We start from the raw sequence: 24,613 nt of genomic DNA on the forward strand, positions 1-24,613 counted from the left end.
TAACAGACTTTTTAGTTAAGAGAGAAAAAAGAGCAGACTGGATGTGAGGAAATTGATGGTAACAAAGAGCAAAGAGTAGAGATTTAACAAAAAGTGTTGTTGAGGGTTATGTATACCTTTAACATATTTGAAAAATATAACATATTTGAAAATATATGAGCCAGGCGTGGTGGCTCATGCCTATAATCCCAGCACTCTGGGAGGCCAAGGCGGGTGGATCATCTGAGGTCAGGAGTTCAAGATCAGCCTGGCCAACATGGCAAAACCCCGTCTCTACTAAAAAATACAAAAACTAGCTGGGCGTGGTGGCATACACCTGTAATCCCAGCTACTTGGGAGGCTGAGGCTGGAGAATCGCTTGAACTTGGGAGGCAAAGGTTGTAGTGAGCTGAGATTGTGCCACTGCACTCCAGCCTGGGCAATAAGAGCGAGACTCTGTCTCAAGAAGAAAAAAGAAAAAAGAAAAAAGAAAAATATAAGAAAAAAATAAGTTATTTTAGCATGGTGGCTCACACCTGTACTCCCAGCACTTTGGGAGGCCAAGGTGAGAGGATTGCTTGAACCCAGGAGTTCGAGATCAGCCTGAGCAACATAGTGAGACCCAGTCTCTTTCAAATAAAATAAAACAGACTTCAGACCATGGTTTGCTTCAAAATCTATAAACATATAATGGTTAACTAAGAATTTCTGTGCCTGTGGGGGATACCTTTTAGTATAGTTTCTCTTAAGTGGAATGTAAAGTTGTGTGGTAGATAAGGCTAGGCTGTTCCTGTGGTCAAATGAGCATTGACCAGTGAAATGGAGAGTTGTTTGATAAGTAGATCATCGGTCAGTATCCTTTGCTACCAATCTGCCTGTGAGAGTCCCTAAGCACCAAAAGCAAGACAAGAGCAAGACTCCATCTCAAAAAAAAAAAAAAAAAAAAAAAGTTTAGAATATATATATGTGTGAAAACAATGTGAAAAAAGAGTTGAGATTTTGCTTGTAGATTTTTGTTTCTACCTTCAGAAACTCAGAAGACAACTTTTTCTAGTGGAAAGTAAAATTATTGGATGGAATGGGAAATCCAAAACAGGGAAGTAACACACAGATGCCGACTGATCACCTACTTTCGAGCTACTGTCCAGGAATTCGACAAGAGTTCAGAGCCACATTTTTTTTTCTTCCTTTTCAGAGAGGTGGGGCTTAAGATTTAGTCTGGAATTCAGATGCCTACTGGTGACTGCTCCGTGGCAGCTAAACCAAGAGAACAGCTGCTCTGCTCATTGTTTCATACCACACCAGGGTACACAGCTTGTGCTTTGGGATGGAAACCTATGGTTATCTGCAGAGGGAGTCATGCTTTCAAGGACCTCATGTAAGTAATTCAGAATTCAATAGAGCTTTATTATTGAAATTGCAATCAGAAAAAAAGGGGGAAAGAAGGAAAATTACATAGAGGAAGAGGAAAGCTTTGGTTTTAAATCTATCAAATCCATCATTTTAAAAGACTTTTTAACTGCTAACTCAGGTTAGTCATTCTGTGGCTACTTGTTCTCAGTTATTGTGCTAAAATTCATGGTCTTTCTGCATTTCCAAACTGAAAGCTGAAATTGAACTCTTTTCTCCAGATTCCTGGCACTTCCATCAGATAAAGTGGGGTTCCTTTTACTTTTTGAGATCTCTGTTTCATAAACACAGTTTATTTTCAAAACATGCAATGTTTGCTTTAACTATTTTGTTTCCTTCCCTTTTGAAACATGGCGTGTAGAGCTGCCTAATTTGTACTTCTTTTCCCTCAGTTATTTAACTATTTACTGACCACATGATTGGGGTGGGTGCATTTACTCCAAGTTAATTAGTATCTAAGTCAAATAAGAAGGAAATTATCATGTTTATCAATATATAAATGTGACATATAGTGTGCTACATTATAGTGTAGTTTATTAAACCTAATTTTTCATTGAGGCATATGGAAATCCAAATGTTTTTGGAAATCATCATCACAGTTCAATTAGGTGATTAAAATATATATTCAATTTAAAGATCATCTATAGTTAAGGAATGGCTTATACAAACGTGTGTGTGTGTGTGTGTGTGTGTGTGTGTGTGTTTAAAGACAGGATCTTGCTCTGTCACCCAGGCTAGATTGTAGCAGCATAATGATAGCTCACTGCAGCTTTCAACTCCTGGGCTCAAGGGATCCTCCTGCCTCAGCCTCCCAAGTAGCCAGGACTACAGACACAGACTACCACACCCAGCGAACTTTTAAATTCTTTGTAGAGACAGGGTCTTGCTATGCTGCCCAGGCTGATCTTGAACTCCTGGGCTCAAGTGATGCTCCTGGCTTGGCCTTTCAAAGTGCTGAGATTACAGGTGTGAGTCCCTGTACCTGGCCTTATAAAAACTTTCCAATCAGATGATATTATTCCTGCAATTATTGCCAACACAGTTTACTCCTAGCTGTATCACTAATGCATACTTTCTATTTGCCTTCTTCAATGAGAATTTATTTTTATTTTTTATTAGCACACTTAAATTGAAATTCAAGGTCAGACTTTCTGAGCTTCTAGCTGGAACTTGTAAGTTTTTTTCCTCATGTCATCAATGAAATCTGCTTAGAAATGGTTGTTTCTAGTTATGAAAGTAATAGTTGCTCTGCTCATCTCTACATCCATTTTTTTTGTATGACTGACTTTAAAAATGTGGCCTGTAGCCGGGCGCGGTGGCTCACGCCTGTAATCCCAGCACTTTGGGAGGCCGAGGCAGGTGGATCACAAGGTTAAGAGATCGAGACCATCCTGGCCAACATGGTGAAACCCTGTCTCTACTAAAAACACAAAACTTAGCCGGGCATGGTGGCACATGCTTGTAATCTCACCTACTCGGTAGGCTGAGGCAGGAGAGGCGGAGGTTGCAGTGAGCCGAGATCACACCACTGCACTCCAGCCTGGCAACAGAGTGGGACTCCAACTCAAAAAAAAAAAAAAAAAAAAAAAGGTCTGAAATGATCATTTCATTCATTTGCCTAATGTTTGGTGGTTTCTGTGGCCACGCAAACTCTGAAATACTCTATATGGCTTTTAGGTTATCTTCCAAGTTACTCTCCCACTTAATAATTCAATTATCTTTTCCAGTATTCCTCAATAAAACCTTTCTCCTGTCAGGCTGGTCTCCCCTGTATGCTATTCTCATGCCCATTTTATTGTCTTCAATCACATCATGTTCTCTCTTCCAGGAAAATCCTCTTTTAACATCTAAAACTGATAGGGTTTCACGGCACACTGAATGTGAAAGAGAAAGGAGGTGGAGAGGTCAAGAATGCCTCCTAAGTTCCTAGTAGGTGATAATACTATTCACTGAAAATTAGGACAGAAGAGAAAGCCCAGGTTTATGAGGAAGAAGAAAGCTCAATTTTGGACAAGCAGATTTGAAGCGTTTGTAGAACACATCCAAATAAAGATGTCCTATAAGCAGTTGAATATTTGAGTTTGGACTGAAAAGACTGGGATAGAAATTCACATCTAGGAATCATTTTAAATGATTGTGAAACCATGCAAGTGGCTGAAGTCACGCTGGATATATACTACAATGAGATATAAGGAAGACTATAGAATTCTAAAAAATACTTTTATTTAGGAGTTTGAGAAAGTATAAGAGCTAGAGAAGTGGGAAGTAGGCAGGAAATCAGGTGTTTTGCAAGCCCAGGATGTAAAATGTCTGAAGAATAAGGCAGTGGCCAACAGTGTAAAAAAGAGGGGGTTAAGAGAAGAGAAGCCAGAGGGCAGAGAAGACTAGGTACATGGACAGTTGGAAAAAGAGGGAAAGTAGCCAGGAAAGCACCACTAAATATTTAACATAAGGTGCAAGAGCCTGGCACAATGGCTCACACCTCAAACGCCAGCACTTCAGTAGGTTGAGGCAGGAGGATTGCTTGAGGCCAGGAGTTCAAGATCAGCCTGGGCAATATAGCGAGACCCTAGCTCTAAAAAAATTACAAAAATTAGCCGGGCATGGTGACACATGCCTGTAGTCCCAGCTACTCAGGAGGCTGAGAGGAGAGGATTGCTTGAACCTGGGAAGTTGAGGCTGCAGTGAGCCATGATCCTGCCACTGTACTCCAGCCTGGGTGATAGAGCGAGACCCTGTCACAAAAAAAAAAAAAAAAAGTACCATAGACCGAAGCACGTGGGTTTCCGCAGAATTTTACACCCCATTAAATTTAGTGATGTCTAATAGTCATTCAGTTGTCTAAGATTTAGACAGCTACTATATGAAAAATACCATTAAAGAGTTCCAAATTGGCTGGGCACAGTGGCTCACACCTGTAGTCCCAGCACTTTGGGAGGCTGAGGCGGGTGGATCATGAGGTCAGGAGTTCAAGACCAGCCTGGCCAAGATGGTGAGATGCTGTCTCTACCAAAACTACAAAAATTAGCCTGGTGCTGTGGCAGGTGCCTGTAATCCCAGCTACTTGGGAGGCTGAGGCAGGAGAATCACTTAAACCTGAGCCAAAATTGTGTCACTGCACTCCAGTCTGGGTGACAGAGTGAGACTCTGTCTCAAAAAAAAAAAAAAAAAAAAAAAAAGAAAAAAAAAAGAGTTCCAAATTAGCCAAGAGTGACAGTAGAACACAGTCAGGGGCAGAAAAATCTGGTGAAACAGGTAGGGTAAGAAATGTAGCTGGTGTTTTGGGCTAAGAGTAAGCAGTGTATTTCAAAACACGTAAGGTTTATGAAATGTGGCCAGGCACAGTGGCTCATGCCTGTAATCCCAGCACTCTGGGAGGCTGAGGTGGGTGGATCACCTTAGGTCAGGAGTTCGAGACCAGCCTGGCCAACATGTCGAAACCCCGTCTCTACTAAAAATACAAAAATTAGCCAGGTATGGTGGCAGGCGCCTGTAGTCCCAGCTATTCGGGAGGTAAGGCAGGAGAACTGCTTGAACCCAGGAGGCAGAGGTTGCAGTGAGCCGAGATTGCACCATTGCACTCTGCCTAAGCTACAGAGCGAGATGCTGTCTCAAAAAAAAAAAAAAAGTTTATGAACTGCATTATGTCTAGGACAAATTTGTGTCTCCAATGCATATCTTCCTCCAGATCCTCAATCTCATGGAATTGTCTTGTAGGTGCTACAAATTCAACACATCCAAAATTAAAGCTCATTATCTTCTCACCTACTCCAGCCCATCTCCAAATCTGCTTCTCTAAGTGCAGTGGTGCAATCTTGGCTCACTGCAACCTCCACCTCCTGGGTTCAAGTGATTCTCCTGCCTCGCCTCCTGAGTAGCTGGGACTACAGGTGCACGCCACCATGCCCAGCTAATTTTTTTTTTTTTTTTTTTTTTTTTTTTACTAGACGAGGTTTCACCACATTGGCCAGGCTGTCTTGAACTCCTGACCTCAGGTGATCCACCTACCTCAGCCTCCCAAAGTGCTGGGATTACAGACACGAGCCACTGGGTCCAGCCCCTTCTCCACATTCTTATGATTCCATCCTCTCATTCTCTATTTCCATTATTACACTTTAGTTGAGGTCCTGAAATATTATTCGTAACTGGTTTCCCTTCTTCTAGTCCTTCCTCCTCTTCCCAATCCATCTTCTGTAGTTCTAATTAAGCAAATCTGATCATGCCATTTCCCTGATTAAAAACTCTCCCAATCGCTGGGTGCGGTGGCTCACGCCTGTAATCCCAGCACTTTGGGAGGCCGAGGCGGGTGGATCACAAGGTCAGGAGATCGAGACCATCCTGGCTAACACATGGTAAAACCCCATCTCTACTAAAAATACAAAAAAATTAGCCGGGCGTGGTGGCGGGCACCTGTAGTCCCAGCTACTCGGGAGGCAGAGGCAGGAGAATGGCGTGAACCTGGGAAGAGGAGCTTGCAGTGAGCCGAGATCATGCCACTGCACTCCAGCCTGGACGACAAAGCGAGACTCCGTCTCAAAACAAAAAAACAAACAAACAAAAAACAACAAAAAACCTCTCCCAATTATAGTGAGGGAAAGTCTAACCTCTTTAGTACAACATCATGCAAGGCCCTTGCTGACCTGACCTTGCTCACATCTTGTCTGCATCTCCCAGTTACTTTCTGCCTCCACACATCTATCTCATAAGACCGCCAAATTTCTCACCTTGTTTTTAAATTCATCATGCTGTTTTATGCTCGATTTATTATAAAGATTGAGCAAGAGTGTTGTGTTACTAAGATCATGAGCCTAGATGGTGGAGGATGACCGGTGCAAGCAGCTGAGCACAAGCAACTTGGCCTAGCCAGAGAGAAAAGAACAAGGATGGCTAGGAATCTTTGGTAGAAGATGTGATCCTCCTTTGACTGAATGTTTATTGACTGTGTTTCTTACATAAGGTATGATTCAAGGAACTATCAGGGAGACAAACATACCAAACAGGGCTAACTTCAAGGAATTTATGATCTGATTTTAAAAACGTAGGTCATGTATAATGAGGTGACTAATATGACTGATTTTTCTCGGGTTCCTTATAATACATCAGATATCTAATATTACAGTCACAAATATATACATTCAAAGATACCAGGTAATTCATCATAAGTATAACTAATAATAAGTGTGAGGCCAGGCGTGGTGGCTCACGCCTGTAATCCCAGCACTTTGGGAGGCTGAGGCAGGCGGATCACCTGAGGTCAGGAGTTCAAGACCAGCCCAGCCAACATGGTGAAACCCTGTCTCCAGTAAAAATACAAAAATTAGCCAGGTGTGGTGGCAGGTGCCTGTAGTCCCAGCTACTTGGCAGGTTGAGGCAGGAGAATCCCTTGAACCCAGGAGGTGGAGGTTGCAGTGAGCTGAGATTGTGCCACTGCATTCCAGCCTGGGCAACAGAGTGAGACTCATCTCAAAACAAAACAAAACAAAAAGTTTGAGATGAGTTAAGACAAGTGCTCCAGGAATTCAGAGAAAGAACAGATTATTTTGGGATAGGGTCTTCAGATTAGGTTTCACAATAGAGCTAGCATTTGAAACCTGATTGGGTGTAAGTAGCAGACAAGGAAGAACCTTCTAACTTTAAGGAATGATACAAATGTAGAGAAAGAACTGTTTGGGGCAGAAGGATCCAGGAGGGGAATAATGTTGGTAAGATCAGCAAAAGGTCAGGACCCTTAAATTGTGGAGGACCTTAAATGACAAACTTGTTCCCCTAGGCATACTTTATCTAGCAGGGAATGGGGAGCCACTGAAGTTTTTCTTAAAGAATTAACTACATGAAAGTAGTCTTTTAAGAAGATTTAATCAGGCAATAATGTGCAAGATAGATGAGAGGAGCAAGGGAATGCAGGCAGGAAGGGCAAGAAGAAATAGAGTAATCCAGGTCTTTGTTAATTCCACTTATTTATTTTATTATTAAAAGGTGGGGTCTTACAATGTTGCCCAGGCTGGACTCAAACTCCTGGGCTCAAGAAATCCTCCTGTCTCAGCCTCCCAAGTAGCTAGGATTACAGGCATGCACTATTGCACCTAGGTTAATAGAGGGCTTTGATGCCTGATTTTCCTGATTCTAAAACACTATTGATATAATAGTTTTTATAATAAAAACTCTACCTTAAATGTTTACATCGATTATAAATATTGATTTTAGGTATGTAAAATCATTAAAAAAAAAGCATCTCAGAATTAAGGAAATAAGATGATAAGACCTGAACTAAGGCCAGGCGCAGTGGCTTATATCTGTAATCCCAACACTTTGGAAGGCAGAGGTAGGAGGATAACTTGAGGCCAAGAGTTCGAGACCAACCTGGGCAACAAAGCGAGACCCTGTCTCTACAAAAGTTTTGATAAATTAGCTAGGCATGGTGGCATGTGCTTTAAGTCCCAGCTACTTGGGAGGCTGGGGTCACAGGATCACTTGAGCCCAGGAGTTTGAGGCTGCAGTGCGCCACAACCATACCACTGCACTACAAGCTGCGCTACAGAGCAAGACCCTATCTCTAAGAAAACCCAACAACCAGCCGGGCACTGTGGCTTACGCCTATAATCCCAGCACTTTGGGAGGCTGAGGTGGGCAGATCACCTGAGGTCCGGAGTTCGAGACCAGCCTGGCCAATATGGTGAAACCCCGTCTCTACTAAAAATACAAAAATTAGCCAGGCGTGGTGGTGGGTGCCTGTAAACCCAGATACTTGGGAGGCTGAGGCAGGAGAATTGCTTGAACCTGGAAAGCAGAGGTTGCAGTGAGCTGAGATCACACCACGGTACCCCAGCCAGGCTGACAGAGCGAGACTCCACCTCAAAAAAATAAAAAAAAATAAAAAAAAGAAAGAAAAAAGAAAACCCAACAACCTAAACTGAGACAACATTTTGAATTATTTGAAAGACTGAAAGACTGAATGTTAGAAGTCAGAGAGAGCGAAGATTAAAACATGACGCCATGGTTCTGAGTCTGAATGAAAGTGTCAAGTTAGTACCATTAAAAGAAATAGCAAAGTCAACAGGATAAAACGAATGAACTTTTATATATTGAGTTTGAAGTGAGGAACTATCTAGTAGGCAGTTGAACATATGGGCCTCAAGCTGGGAAGAAAGGCCAGGCTGGAGTATGTATCCCAGGAATTACCTACGTGGAAGTGATAATGGAAGGTTTGAGAGTGAGTCAATTTCTGAAAGAATCAGTACGCAGAGGGACAGGGGAAGGAGCTAATCATAAGAGTGTTCATGTGTAGGGGCAAGAGGAGGAGTAGGGACAAAAAAACAAATAATTTGAAAGGTAGAATTAGATTCATTCCAGAGTAGGGACATGAAAAACATGAGGACAAAGAGGTTGAGGCCTTACATTCATGCTTAGGATTTTTTTTTTTTGAGATGGAGTCTTGCTCCGTTGCCCAGGCTGGAGTGCAGTGGCAAGAACTCGGCTCACTGCAACCTCCACCCTCCAGGTTCAAGCGATTCTCCTGCCTCAGCCCCTGAAGTAGCTGGGACTACAGGCGTGCGCCACCATGCCCAGGTAATTTTTGTATTTTTAGTAGAGATGGTGTTTCACCATATTGGTCAGGCGGATCTTGAACTCCTGACCTCATGATCCACCTGACTCGGCCTCCCAAAGTGCTGGGATCACAGGCGTGAGCCACCATGCCTGGCCACATGCTTAGGCTTTATAGATATCAATTATGTATATTTAAGAGACATCTTGAACACTCATGCAGATGTTAAGAACCCCACTTGAGTGCTCCACAGGAATGTCCTTATAGGACCCCTGTTTCATCCTTAGCCGCATGCTGACCCCCAAATGTGGTCTATTCTTTTTCTGTTGTTGTTGTTGAGACAGAGTCTTGCTCTGTCGCCCATGTTGGAGTGCAGTGGCACAGTCTCGGCTCACTGCAATCTCTGCCTCCCAGGTTCAAGCGATTCTCCTGTCTGAGCCTCCGAAGTAGCTGGGTTTATAGGCACACAGCACCACACCCAGCTAAGTTTTATATTTTTAGTAGAGACAGGGTTTCGCCATATTGGCCAGGCTGGTCTTGAACTCCTGACCTCAGGTGATCCGCCCACTTCAGTCTCCCAAAGTGCTAGGATTAATAGGTATGAACCACCACGCTTGGCTTCCCACATAACTTTTAATGAGAAGTTTAGAGCATAATTGTGTTGATCCAACTTTTTATAAGAGAGTCAAAGTTAAAGGCAAACTAGTTTTTAACACATTTCCAGTTCTTCTGGAATAGCTGTGCCAATTAAACTTTCTGAATTTCTATTAGACAGGGATGACTGAGCATTCTCTGACTCATCTCATTTCCCAAGCAGCCAGATAAGAAATAATTTATTGGTTTACAACATGATACTTTTTTTTTTTTGAGACGGACTCTCACTCTGTTGCCCAGGCTGGAGTGCAGTGGTGTGATCATGACTCACTGCAGCCTCGACCACCCAGGCTCAGGCAATCCTCCCACCTCAGCTTCTTGGGTAGCTGGGACTACAAGCAAGCACCACCATACTCAGCTAATTTTTTTTTTTTTTAAGAGATAGGGTCTTGCCATGTTGCCCAGGCTGGTCTCAAACTCCTAGACTCAAATGATCACAAAAGTGTTGGGAATACAGGCGTGAGCCACTACACTCCGCCTGGTTTACAGTATGATATTTTCAATTAGCAATAATTGTACCTCAGATAAACCTCATTGACTATGATACTGCCACTGCACAAAGCTACAGTATGATACTTTCATAGCCCACAAAGAAAAAAAATATATATATATAGAGAGAGAGAGTAGAGATTGGGTTTCACCATATTGCCCATGCTGGTCTTGAACTCCTGGGCTCAAGCGATCCACCTGACTCAGTCTCCCAAAATGCTAGGAATATAGGTATGAACCACCACACCCGGCTTCCCACATAACTTTTAATGAAAAGTTTAGAGCATAATTGTGTTGATGCAACTTTTTATAAGAGAGTCACTCTCAGTGCAACCTCTGCCTCCTGCATTCAAGCAATTCTTGTGCCTCAGCCTCCTGAGTAGCTAGGATTACAGGCACCTGCCACCCACACCTGATTACTTTTTGTGTTTTAGTAGAGACGAGATTTCACCATGTTGGCCAGGCTGGTCTCAAACTCCTGACCTCAGATGATCCACCTGCCTCGGCCTCCCAAAATGTTGGGATTACAGGCATGAGCCACTGCACCCAGCCGAAAAATGTATTTTAAAATCCCAAGAAAAGGCAATATTTCACAAAAACAAAGTCATTATGTTAATTCGTACCTTCTTCTATGATTGGAAAAAGTAGCATAGGGATGGCTCACCACCATAGGTGCTCTAAAAAGCTGACTGGTTGTCATGATAAACTGATTGGTAATTGGGGCTACAAATAGTGATTAAATGGTCCTGAAATATAAATTTCAAAAATATTCTCTTCCAATTATAAGTATCTTAATCAGTACATTTGTAAGTGTATCTTTCAATGTCATGCTCTTGCAAAGCTTAAGCTGATACAGTTTAGGATATTGGTGAATTATTTTCAGCCAATATAATCTTTTTTTTTTTTTTTGAGACTGAGTCTCATTCTGTTGCCCAGTCTGCAGTGCAGTGGTGCAATCGCAGCTCACTGCAATCTCTGCCTCCCAGGTTCAAGCAATTCTCCTGCCTCAGCCTCCCAAGTAGCTGAGATTACAAGCGCGTGCCACCATGCCTGGTTAATTTTTGTATTTTTAGTAGAGACAGGATTTCACCATGTTGGCCAGGCTGGTCTTGAACTCCTGACCTCAGGTGATCCACCTGCCTCAGCCTCCCAAAGTGCTGGGATTACAGGCATGAGCCACTGCTGCTGGCCTCAGCCAATATAATCTTAATCCTTACATGCTTTTCCTAGGAGAAAAGAATTGCTTTCCACATGTAGTGTAGCCTCATAAGGCTACTCTGAAATAGGAGCAATTTTCGTTTCTCCGGGGAGGCTATAAACAATCTGGCGTATGCAGTGATATTTGGCTTGTAAGGTGTGTTTTACTTCTGTATACTCTAGAGTAGGGGGTTCCCAACCCCTGGGCCATGAACTGGTACTGGTCAGTGTCCTGTTAAGAACTGGGCCGCAGGCCAGGCCAGGCGCGGTGGCTCATGCCTGTAATCCCAACACTCTGGGAGGCTGAGGTGGGTGGATCACTTGAGGTCAGGAGTTCTTGACCAGTCTGGCCAACATGGTGAAATCCCATCTCTACTAAAAACACAACAGTTAGCCGGACCACATGCCTGTAATCCCAGCTACTCAGGAGGCTGAGGCAAGAGAATCACTTGAACTTGGGAGGCAGAGGTTACAGTGAGCTGAGATTGCGCTACTGCACTCCAGCCTGGGTGACAGAGCGAGACTCCATCTCAAAAAAAAAAAAAAAAAGAATTGGGCCACATAACAGGAGGTGAGTGGCAGGCAAGCAGGCAGGCAAGCAAGAGTTACCGCCTAAGTTCCTCCTCCTGTCAGATAAGCGGTGGCATCAGATTCTCATAGAAGCACGAATCCTATTGTGAACTACGCATGGTAGGGACCTAGGTTGCGTGCTCCTTATGAGAATTTAATGCCTGATGATCTGAGGTGAACAGTTTCATCCTGAAACCATCCCTACCCCGCTTCCCATGGAAAAATTGTCTTCCAGGAAACCAGTCCCTGGTGCCAAAAAGATTGGGGACTGCTGCCCTACAGACTCTGGTAATTAAAACTGTTGTGGCTGAGATACAGTATGGGGTGAGATACTTCCCAGCTAGGGAAAGATATTTACTAAACAGGAATATCCAGCTTAATATGGTGATGAATTGCTCAGTTTATCCACCTCTTGTTGATTTCTTCATATTAGCTTAGGGCAGAGATGGCAAATACATGGCAACATTCTTGACTCCTTCCATCTCCCTAGAAATCAACATGGCAGACATCACAGTACATACTCTTTTCCAGTAAACTCTTAGCCTCAGAGTCATTTTTGACAGAGTTCTCCAGGCAGCCACGATCAATTGGTTAGAAGTGGGGATCGAAATAAGGTTGGGGATTTTCCTTGGCTCACAGTTTTACTGTTAGTAACTTCTGAAAGCAAGGAACAGGGCATCTTTTTTCAAAAAAGGATTTAGCCCGGGCATGGTGGCTCATGCCTGTAATCCTAGCATTTTGCTAGGCCGAGGCAGGCAGATTGCCTGAGCTCAGGAGTTGGAGACCAGCCTGGGAAACATGGCGAAACCCTGTCTCCATGAAAAATAAAATACAAAAAAATTAGCCAGGCATCGTGGTGCCTGCCTGTAGTCCCAATTACTTGGGAGGCTGAGGCACAAGAATTACTCGAACCTGGGAGATGGAAGTTGCAGGGAGCCGAGATAGCACCACTGCACTCCAGCCTGGGCGACAGAGTGAGACTCTGTCTCCAAAAAAAACATAATTAAACAAACAAACAAATAAATAAATAAATAAAAAGAGGATTTAAGGATACATGTAGATTAAAATCAGAAAGTTGTTCAGGATTCAAGTCGAGTCAGGGCCTGGATTCTCTGCCCATGGCCTCCCTGTACTACCTCTCACAGCATATCTGCGACTATGTTTTGTTTTTTTTTTTTTGAGACGGAATCTCACTGTTGCCCAGGCTGGAGTGCAGTGGCCAGATCTCAGCTCACTGCAAGCTCCGCCTCCCGGGTTTATGCCATTCTCCTGCCTCAGCCTCCCAAGTAGCTGGGACTACAGGTGCCCATCACCTCGCCCAGCTAGTTTTTTGTTTTGTTTTGTTTTGAGACAGAGTCTCGCTTTGTCGCCCAGGCTGTTTTTTGTATTTTTTAGTAGAGACGGGGTTTCACCGTGTTAGCCAGGATGGTCTCCATCTCCTGACCTCGTGATCCACCCATCTCGGCCTCCCAAAGTGCTGGGATTACAGGCGTGAGCCACTGCGCCCGGTGACTATGTTTTTAAGGTGCCCCATTTTCCTTTCATTTCCAACTGGCCAATCCTCTCTGTATTCCCCAGTCCAAATGCTTGGGAGAGCTACTTTAACATGCACATTAGCTAATTACCATTGTCACTATTAGCTAGCCACAGGCTTGGTGCCAGGGTTTTTCATAGGTAATGAACAGGCAGCTCTTGAGGAGGCTGCCCATGGGCACAGGTGATGTTTTCTTTCTTTAATTTAGTGATGGTTTTTACTTTATGAAAATTCGAAATTCAACTGTGCTGCTTAGGTATTTATTAACACTTCAATAAAACCTTAAGAAAATTTGTGCCAAATAATGTCCTCTTCTTTTTTGAAAGCCTCACTAAACTAATACATCAGGAGAATGCCATAGAGATTAGACCTTGATTTTAAAGAAGATGTCTTTTAAAACATATTAAGACCTTGATGTGAGCCATTCAGAGAGACATGGGCTGGATAATATAAGAGTTACGTGAACTCTTAACTAATGGAACAACTTAGCCAAAAAGTGATGACTGTAGGCCAGGTGTGGTGGCTCACACCTGTAATCCGGGTCCTGGCCAAGGCGGGCAGATCATTTGAGATCAGGAGTTTGAGACCATCCTGGCCAACATGGTGAAATCCCTTCTCTACTAAAAATACAAAAATTAGCCAGGCGTGGTGACACATGTCTGTAATCCCAGCTACCTGGGAGGCTAAGGCAGGAGAACTACTGGAACCTGGGAGGCAGAGGTGGCAGTGAGCCGAGATCGTGCCATTGCACTCCAGCCTGGGCAACAGAGTGAGACCCTGTCTCAAAAAAAAAAAAAAAAAAAAAAAAGCGATGACTGAGATGAACCTTGAGACCTTGAGATAGGTTTCTGTCATAAAGTGCAATGCTCTAGTTAGTATAGAGAAGAAATACTGGGTAGTAGTAGCTAAGCAAGTGGGATCAAGTGCGGGGCTCTTCTGTTTAACAGCTGTGCAACCTCAGGCAACTTCTGTATTTTGGTCTTTTATCTGTAAAGTAGGGGTATATACAGAATTTACATCTTAATGTTGTTATGAGCACTGATGAATATAGATACAATGTTTAGAATAGTTTAGGCTATTTTAATTTAGAAATGTTTAGGCTATGAAATACATGGGTAGAATTTACAGAGAGGCAGAGTACTTTAAAAGAATTAAATCACCAAATAAAATAAGACAAGTCTATGACAAGAAATGTTCCCAAAGCGGCCAGATGAGCATCTGTCAGGGGTGCTGTAGGAAGGTCTCCCCCTCTGATGAAAAGGTTAGATTAGAGGATCTCTTAAAGCCTAGAAATCATTGATAGCCTAATTATGCCCTGAATGCTTGAAGTTATATTTATAGTTAGGGAGTAATCTCTAGAAAAATCTGATTTTATTATACTACAAAGCCATAAGTAATTTTTTTGCAAACTTGTAGAGTTCTCAGACTAAAGTCAAATAAAACCAAATCATACAAACCAAACTTAACTAGTGACGATTTTTGGTATGTCAATTCACAATGTTAAACAGTAAAGTAACAGAAATCCAGAAACATAATATAATTTACCCAGAGAAAAGCGATCTCAAAAAGCCAAGAGAAAATGCCTCCTAAGGGTCCTTGCTGCAATTTCTTTTCAAGAAAGCAGAGAAGAAAATTCTAAAAAGATTATTCATTTAAGGTTAAATGATTATGGAAATATAAAATTCTCAATGTTGGTCAAACACAAAACTTACAAGTGGCTTAGAAAGTGTATACAATTCTCAAAATGTACTGCCTGCTGTTAAAAGCATTTATATTTATAATTACATTTTTCTAGCTATATTAAGCATTGTTTTAAAGCACATTACAGTAAAATACACATAAAAGTACATATATATTACATATATAATTTGAGTTTTTTTTTTTTTTGAGATGGAGTCTCGCTCTGTCGCCCAGGCTGGAGTGCAGTGGCCGGATCTCAGCTCACTGCAAGCTCCATCTCCCAGGTTTACGCCATTCTCCTGCCTCAGCCTCCCGAGTAGCTGGGGCTACAGGCGCCCGCCACCTTGCCCGGCTATATAATTTGAGTTTTTACAAACTAAACACACCTATGTAATCAGCACCCAGATTTTAAAGACTGGACATTAAGCATTGTTTTTGAAGTTAATTTTTGTTACCTTTCAAGAAGAAAAAAATTAATGTTCTATTCTGCATATCTGGAGGTACAGTATGTAACTTTAAAAGCAACATACCCATCTTGCCTTCAAGTGATTTTCAATACCTCTTGTGGTAGGCAGAATAAATAACTCCCCAAAGATATCCACATCTTTTTTTTTTTTTTTTTTTCCAAGACAGTGTCTCATTCTGTCACCCAGGCTGGAGTGCATTGGTGTGATCTGCAACCTCTGCCTCCTGGGTTCCAGCTATTCTCCTGTCTCAGCCTCCCAAGTAGCTGGGACTACAGGTGTGCGCCACCATGGCCGGCTAATTTTGTATTTTTAGTACAGATGGGGTGTCACCACGTTGGCCAGGCTGGTCTTGATCTTCTGACCTCATGATCTGCCCACCTTGGCTTCCCAAAGTGCTGGGATTATAGGCATGAGCCACCGTGCCCCGCCTGGATATCCACATCTTAATCCCTGAACCTGTGACTATGTTTCCTTATTTGGCAAGAGGGACTTTGCAGATGTGAACAGGACTCTGAGATGGGAAAATTATCCTGGATTATTGAGTGGACCCAATGTAATCACTGGGATCTTTTTAAGTGAGAGAGGGAGGCAGCAGAGTCAGAGATGATGTGGCAAGGGAGGTAGAGGTCAGAGGTGCCATGTGCCAAGGAATGTGGACAGCCTCTAGAATCTGGAAGAGGTAAGGAAATGGATTCTCCCTGGCAGCCTCCAGTAGGAAGGCAACCCTACTGACACCTTGATTTTGGTCCCTTGAAACTCATTTTGGACTCTGAACATTTATTATGTAGAATAATAAATTTGTGTTGTTTTGAAGACCCTAATTTTGTGGTAATTTGTTACAGCATATATGAAACTAATAAATGATTTATAGTCTGGTGAATCTGTGTTCAGATTCATGTATCTCACTGCACATTTAATAGCTTCATGTGGCTCACACGCATCTCAATTATAGCATGCCCTGAATTAAAACTTTACTTTTTTCTTCCCCAACCAGGTCACTCTCCCAGCCTTTCTCATCTTAGTACACAACCAACCACCCAATTACTAATGGCAGAAACCTGGAAGTCATTTCTTTTTTTTGTTTGCTTTTTAAGAGACGAGGTCTCCATCTGGCACCCAGGCTGGAGTGCAGTGGTGTGATTGAGCTCACTGCTGCCTCGAACTCCTGAGAGCAAGCGATCCTCCCACCTCTGCCTTCCACAGTGCTGGGACTGCAGGTGTGAGCCACCACACCTGGCCCGGAGGTCATTCTTGAGTCTTTTTCCCTGTCATCCCCTTATATCTAACCTATAATTAAGTCTCATCAATTTTACTTCCAAAATAAACATCATATCTATCCACTTCAGTTGAGTTTCACTGCTACCAATCCATTTTCCACACAGCAGCCAATGTGATTTAAAAAAGAAATCTGGGCTGGGAGTGGTGGCTCATGCCTGTAATCCTAGCACTTTGGGAGGCTGAGGCGGGTGTATCACCTGAGGTTGGGAGTTTGAGACCAGCCTGGCCAACACGGTGAAACCCTGTCTCTACTAAAAATACAAAAATTAGCCGGGCATGGTGGCGTGGGCCTGTAGTCCCAGCTACTCGGGAGGCTAAGGCAGGAGAATTGCTTGAACCTGGAAGGTGGAGGTTTCAGTGAGCTGAGATAGTGCCACTGTACTCCAGCCTGGGTGATAGAGTGGGACCCTGTCTCAAAACAAACAAACAAACAAACAAACATCTGATAGCACTTCCTTGCAAAAATCCCTTAATGTCTTTTCTTTTGTGGCTAATGTGACCTTTTCATGGCTCCAAGTTAGCTGCAGGAGAACGAAGAATTCATAAGTATTTACAAATTAGAGCTTAATTATTAATTGAAATGTATCACAAACTGCAAAAGTTTGATGAGATTTGAAATTTGCTGTACAGCAAGAAATCTCAGTAAGCTGTTAGACTTAGTTTCACCTGTGGTACATTTTTAATGCTTGTAAAAAAAAAAGATGTTAATATTTTGTATCATCAACTTCATTCCAAGTTTCTTGTCAATGGTGACTTAGGAATCTGTTGCCCAGGCTGGTCTCAAACTCCTGGCCTCAAACTATCTTCTCACCTTGGCTTCCTGAAATGCTGGGAGTGACTCAGAAATTTGAAAGGGTCATTAAAAAGTCTTAAAGCTTGATTCGGTGACATGGGCCTGTAGTCCCAGCTACTCAGAAGGCTGAAGCCAGAAAACATGGCTTGAGGACAGGAGCTCGAGCCCAGCCTTGACAACATAGTGAGACCCTTGTCTCAAAAACAACAACAACCCAAGGTCTTATTTATCTTCAGGAGCTGCGCAAGCCCTTTACCACTGCCACGTTTCTCCCTCGATGTCCCTAGGCCTCGGGACTGGCTGGGGGTTCCCTGTAGTGGAGGTCGCCGCTGAACTGATTATAAAGATCAGGAAGGCTCTGCCATGCCTTGGTCATCAATTCACACTCCACCAGTGTCTTCTAGCAGTCACGACAAGGTTTAACGTCAGGGACCGCTGTGGGGTGGCCGCGCTACACGACAGTATTGTTTCGGTCCTGGTCTATGAAATAACTGAAGGAACGAGAGGCGCAAGAAATCCCTCCTTGGGTGCAAGACCAAACAACTACCCCGCGGGAAGACTCGGGCTTCAGTGCGTGTGTCGCCAGCGGAGGAGGACGCTTCGGAGCAGGAGCACAGGCTGGCTGGAAAGCCCCGCAGGAGCTGCAGCGCGGAAGATACCACGAAAGACGCTCCGCTCTGGTCTGCACCCAACCGGCCGCAAAACACCGCCGGAAAGGGTGGGGGGCGGGAACGGGGGCAGCCAATCACGGGAGCCCTCTCGGGCGGTGTCAGGGCGCGCTCGCGGATTCGGCGCTCCAGGTGGGCGTGGCTGGGCAAGCAGGGAGTGGGGACAAGGTCGAGCGACGAGTCATCTACCCGCGCGCCCGAGCGCGGAAACCGAGGGGCGGGCTCGCGCTCTGCCTGCTTCGTGGCGCTTGGTTCGGCTATCGCCTGAGGAGCTCGGTGGCGGCGTGGGAGGGAGCTTCTGACTGCGTCTGGTGAGAGCCGCGCGGCGGCGGGGGACTCCGGGAGAGCATCCTGCCTACCCCCAGGGCCGCCTCCTCCGGCCTCCTGCCCCAGGCCTCCCCTCCCCGGCCACTTTCCACCCCACCGCGCCCGGAGGCCCACACTGGACCTAGGTCTCGCCCAATGTCCTGCAGGCCTGCACCATAGGGCCCCTCTTTGGCATAATTCGGGGCTCCGCCGTGTGGCTCGGGGTGGGCCCCGATGATCAGGGGAGGGGATGTAGAGGGAGGCCCAGGTTGACTTCTCCCCTGGGACAGTGCTGTCCAGCCAGGGGAGATGCTGAGTGTCCGGTGAGGAGCGGGGCAGGGCGGGGCGAGAGAGGGTGGAGAGCTGCCTGGCAGGCAAGCTGTCCTGGCGTGAAAAGGCTGGGCTAAAAGGTCTCCTCCCTGCTCTGACTCTACCTTCTGAGTCAGGACTTCCTTGTATATTTGAGAAGCGTTAATTCCCCGCCTTATTTATTTGTTTGTTTTTTTATTTATTTTTGAGATGGAGTCTCGCTGTGTCGCCCAGGCTGGAGTGCAGTGGCGCAATCTCGGCTCACTGCAAGCTCCGCCTCCCGGATTCACGCCATTCTCCTGCCTCTGCCTCCCGAGTAGCTGGGACTACAGGCGCCCGCCACCACGCCCGGCTAATTTTTTGTATTTTTAGTAGAGGCGGGGTTTCACCATGTTGGCCAGGATGGTCTTAAACTGACATCAAGTGATCTGCCCATCTCAGCTTCCCAAAGTGCTGGGGTTACAAAGGAGTCAGCCACCGTGCCCAGCCAATGATGAACTATTAAACAGTGATTTGGGGCAAGTAAATTGTTTTCTTTGTGCCTCCTGTCTGTAGAATGGGGCTAATAGGAGGGCTGTGAGGATGGAATGAGTTAATACGTGTAAAGAAAGCTATTAGCACAATGTTTGGCACTTCAGAAGCACTCAGCAAACGTTTACTGTTGTTTCCTCTGTTCAGTGACTGCTTGAACCAAGTGTTCATTATTTTCAGTTGATTGCCTTAAAAATACTCTCTTCACAAATAACTCTTTCCACGGTTGAGTGGGACATTATTTTTCTGGAAAGTGTTAACACCCTTTTGCCAGCATTTATAATGGACAGTCTTGAGTTGAGAGAATGCAGAAAATAGCCTTTAAGAATTGGGTTTCTGCAGGGTGCGGTGGCTCACGCCTGTAATCCCAGCACTTTGGGAGGCCAACGCAGGCAGATCACCTAAGGTCAGGAGTTCGAGACCAGCCTGGCCAACATGGTAAAACCTCATCTCTACTAAAAATACAAAAATTAGCTGGACATGGTGGTGGGCGCCTGTGATCCCAGCTACTCAGGAGGCTGAGACAGGAGAATGGCTTGAACCCAGGCAGCGAAGGTTGCAGTGAGCTGAGATTGCACCACTGTATTCCAGCCTGGGCGACAGAGTGAGACTCGGTCTCAATTAAAAAAAAAAAAAAAATTGAGTTACGGTGGCTCATGCCTGTAATCCCAGCACTTTGGGAGGCCAGGCAGCAGATCACCTGAGGCCAGAAGATCGAGACTAGCCTGGCCAACGTGGTGAAACCCCGCCTCTACTAAAAATACAAAAAAATTAGCTGGCCATGGTGTCACATGCCTGTAATCCCAGCTACTTGGGAGGCTGAGGCAGGAGAATTGCTTGAACCTGGGAAGTGGAGGTTGCGGTGAGCTGAGATCGTGTCACTGCACTCCAGTCTGGGCAACAGAATGAGACCCTGTCTCAAAAACATAAAACAAAAAAACAAGAATTGGGTTTTTCAGCGATTGCCAGTGAGTTCAAGATGAAGGCAAACTTGTCTGAAAACTATCATCTATCTGTCTATCATCTGTCATCCATCCATTTGTCACCTATTATTTGTTTTTCTGTCTTTCTTTTGGTGGCTCAGGTACAATTACAGAATTGAAGAGTGAAATGGATGCGAGTATTCAGTCCCGCCTTCTGACTTTCTGAGCTCTGGGCTGGACAATGCACCTACTTCATAATGTTCATTTAAAAGATTGCTTGTCTTTATTTTTTATTTAAATTTAAATTTTTTGTAAGATAGGGTCTCACTCTGTCACCCAGGCTGGAGTGCAGTGGTCCTTTTCCAATTTGTACTATAGTTTCTTTGAAGGAAAAAAATTATATAGCTGGGGAACACATATGAGAAGACTTTTTGCTATTTAGCCTCTTGTGGCTTTTAATTTAAATTTTTAATTTTTGTGAGGCAAGGCCAAGGCAGATGACTTGAGGTCAAGAGTTAGAGAACAGCCTGGCCAACATGGTGAAACCTCGTCTCTATTAAAAAAATACAAAAATTAGCCAGGCATGGTGGTGTGCACCTGTAATCCCAGCTACTTGGGAGGCTGAGGCAGGAGAATTGATTGAACCTGGCAGGTAGAGGTTACAGTGAACTGAGATTGCGCCACTACACTCCCCTGGGTGACAGAGTGAGACTCTGTCTCAAGAGAAAAAAAAAAAAAAGCTGTGAGGCAAAACAAATCATTCATGGTTTGTCAGTTTGTATTATTTTACAAAGAACAGTAAATGTTCCATCTGGCAGTACTAAAATGCTTAGTACTTACCAGTTACTCAAACGTTATTCTACCTAAACTGGGAGCAAGCTGGCTATATGAATAAACTGAAAAACAGAACAATGTTACCTAAGGCCAGGTTTATAGACAAGTTTGCCTTCATCTTGAAATCACTGGTGATCTGAGAAACCCAGTTCTTTTTTTTTTTGAGACGGAATCTCTCTCCTGTTGCCCAGGCTGGAGTGCAGTGGCAGGATTTCAGCTCACTGCAACCTCTGCCTCCCAGGTTCAAGCAATTCTCCTGCCTCAGCCTCCTGAGTAGCTGGGATTACAGGCCTGCCACCATGCCCGGGTAAATTTTGTATTTTTAGTAGAGACGGGGTTTCGCCATGTTAGCCAGGTTGGTCTTGAACTCCTGGCCTCAGGTCATCCGCCTGCCTCGGCCTCCCAAAGTGCTGGGATTACAGGCGTAAGCCATTGCGCCCAGCCGAAACCCAATTCTTGAAAGCAGCTTTTTGCATTCTCTCAGTCAAGACTGTCCATTGTAAGTACTAATGAAAAGTGATTGCATCCTTACAAAAGGATATTTACTTGCCCCAGGCTGGATTTAAATTTTAATTTTTTTTAAGATAGGGTCTTGCTCCATCATTCAGGCTGGAGTGCGGTGGCACTATCATAACTCACTACAGCCTCAAACTCCTGGGCTCAAGTGATCTTCCTGTCTCAGCCTCCCAAATAGCTAGGACCGCAGGTGTGCACAACCACGCTCAGCTAATTAAAAAAAATTTGTTTGTAGAGACAGGGATCTTACTGTGTTGCCCAGGCTGGTCTTGAACTCCTGATTTCAAGGAGTCCTTGCCTCAGCCTCCCAAAGTGTTGGGATTACAGGCATGAGCCACCATGTCCAGCCAGATTTCTTGTTTTTATTTTTATATATGTTTTCTTGAGACAGAGTCTCACTCTTTTGCCCAGGCTGGAGTGCAGTGGTGTGATCTCCGCTCACTGCAACCTCTGCCTCCTGGGTTCAAGTGATACTTGTGCCTCAGCCTCCCGAGCAGCTGGGATTACAGGCACGTGCTACCACGCCTGGCTAACTTTTTTTTTTTTTTGGAAATGGAGTCTCAATCAGTCTCCCAGGCTGGAATGCAATGGTGCAATCTTGTCTCACTGCAGCCTCCTCCTCCCAAGTTTAAGCAATTCTCCTGCCATAGCCTCCTGAGTGCTGGGATTACAGGTGCACGCCACCACACCCTTCTAAGTTTTGTATTTTTAGTAGAGATGGGGTTTCACCATGTTGGCCAGGCTGGTCTCCAACTCGTGACCTCAGGTGATCTGCCCATCTTGGCCTCCTAGACTGCTGGGGTTACAGGCATGAGCCACTGTGCCCGGCCAAAGTTGAATGTTTTTGCTAAATTTTAGGGCTCGTATAACTCTTTGTATATTTGAAAAGTTGATGGCCAGCAATTTCCAAAATTTTGCCCTTTTAGATTTGATATTTCTAATATCTTTAAACATTCTCATTCTACCATTTAATTGAGTCATAATTAAAAGCATTTTAAAAAGTAAGATTTGTGGCTGGGTGCAGTGGCTCACGCCTGTAATCCTAGCACTTTGGGAGGCAGAGGTGGATGGATCACGTGAGGTCAGGAGTTTGAGACTGGCCTGGCCAACATGGTGAAACCCCATCTCTACTAAAAACACAAAAAAATTTGGTGGGTGTGGTGGCGGGCACCAGTAATCCCAGCCACTTAGGAGGCTGAGGCACAAGAATCTCTTGAACTGGGGAGGTGGAGGTTGCAGTGAGCCAAGGTCATGCCACTGTACTCCAGCCTGGGCAACAGAGGGAGATTCTATTAAAAAAAAAAAAAAGATTTGCCCAAACTGTAGAATATGTTACCAATTTTGTAATATACATCATGTATGTGTGTGTGTAGTGTATATATGTGTGTGTATACACATATATACATTATATATATACATATCATATATATATATATTTAGATAGAGACTCATTCTGTTGCCCAGGCTGGAGTGCAGTGGCATGATCTTGGCTCACTGCAAGCTCCACCTCATGTGTTCAAGTGATTCTCCTGCCTCAGCCTCCCAAGTAGCTGGGACTATAGGCATGTGCCACAACACCTGGCTAATTTTTTTTGTGTATGTTTAGTAGAATGGGATTTCACCATGTTGGCCAGGCTGTTCTTTAATTCCTGACCTCACATGATACACCCACCTCAGCCTCCCAAAGTGTTGGGATTACAGACGTGAGCCATATATTTATTTATATTATCATAGTTTATCCATGGAAGGACAGTTAAGAAACCAGTAACCATTTGCTTCCAGGGAAAATAACTAGCTAGCTGGGGAACACAGATGAAAAGACTTTTTGCGACTTAACCTCTTGTGACTTTTCAGTTTTAAACCATGTGAATATACTACCTAATCAAAAATTGAGTTAATTAAAATTATTTTTTAAAACCTCCCCTTAAAAGGCATTTTATCTTAATTTTATTTTAAGATTTGACTTCCTTCCTTAAAAAAACTTTTGACTTTTTTAGGTTCTTTAGGTTTCTAGGTAACAATGTTGTATTTTTCACCGTTTATTTATATGGTCAGCTTGCTCTCAGTTTAGGTAGAATAACCTTTGAGTAACCTGGTAAATAAGCATTTTAGTACTGCCAGATGGAACATTTACTGTTCTTTGTAAAATAAATACAAACTGACAAACCATGAATGATTTGTTCTGCCTCACCCAGCAAATTAAATATTACCAACAATTTATTCAGCTCAAATTTGATCACTGGAAGGATTATATACAAGAACACTTAGGACAACCATTTTGGAAGAATATTTTGTCTCTTTAAAGATTAGATAGTGTGGCTGGGTGTGGTGGCTCATGCCTGTAATCCTAGCACTTTGGGAGGCCAAGGCAGGTGGATCATGAGATTAGGAGTTTGAGACCAGTCTGGCTAACATGGTGAAACCCCATGTCTACTAAAAATACAAAAAATTAGCCCAGCGTGGTGGCGCATGCCTGTAATCCCAGCTACTCAGGAGGCTGAGGCAGGAGAATTGCTTGAACCCAGGAGGCGGAGGTCGTAGTGAGCTGAGATCGAGCCACTGCACTCCAGCCTGAGTGGCAGAAGGAGACACCTTATCAAAAAAAAAAAAAAAAAAAGGCCAGGCATGGTGGCCGCAGTGGCTCACGCCTGTAATCCCAGCACTTTGGGAGGCCAAGGCGGACGGATCATGAGGTTAGGAGATCGAGACCATACTGGCTAATACAATGAAACCGTCTCTACTAAAAATACAAAAAACTAGCCGGGCGTGGTGGCGGGCGCCTGTAGTCCCAGCTACTCGGGAGGCTGAGGCAGGAGAATGGCGTGAACCTGGGAGGCGGAGCTTGCAGTGGGCAGAGATTGTGCCACTGCACTCCAGCCTGGGCGACAGAGCGAGACTCCGTCTCAAAAAAACAAAACAAAAGGCCGGGCGC

General features: G+C 44.2%; 1 protein-coding gene across 5 annotated transcripts in view; it reads left to right on the forward strand.

Annotated features, from left to right (window-relative positions):
* The first annotated feature begins 1,194 nt into the window (after nt 1-1,194).
* Nucleotides 1,195-24,613, forward strand: part of GNE (glucosamine (UDP-N-acetyl)-2-epimerase/N-acetylmannosamine kinase) — a 78,115-nt gene continuing 54,696 nt past the window's right edge. For 2 of the 5 annotated variants that reach the window (XM_017892619.1, XM_017892616.1), the window contains exon 1: nt 1,195-1,357. In XM_017892619.1, coding sequence (XP_017748108.1) covers nt 1,307-1,357 — 51 coding nt within the window. In that variant the 5' untranslated portion in view covers nt 1,195-1,306. Of the gene's footprint in view, nt 1,358-17,417; nt 18,574-19,303; nt 19,396-24,613 lie in introns of those variants that run through there. The other 3 variants (XM_017892620.1, XM_017892617.1, XM_017892618.1) reach the window with 3 other exon arrangements.

Source organism: Rhinopithecus bieti, unplaced genomic scaffold, assembly GCF_001698545.2.
Source record: "Rhinopithecus bieti isolate Rb0 unplaced genomic scaffold, ASM169854v2 scaffold_22453, whole genome shotgun sequence".
NCBI lineage: Eukaryota > Metazoa > Chordata > Mammalia > Primates > Cercopithecidae > Rhinopithecus > Rhinopithecus bieti.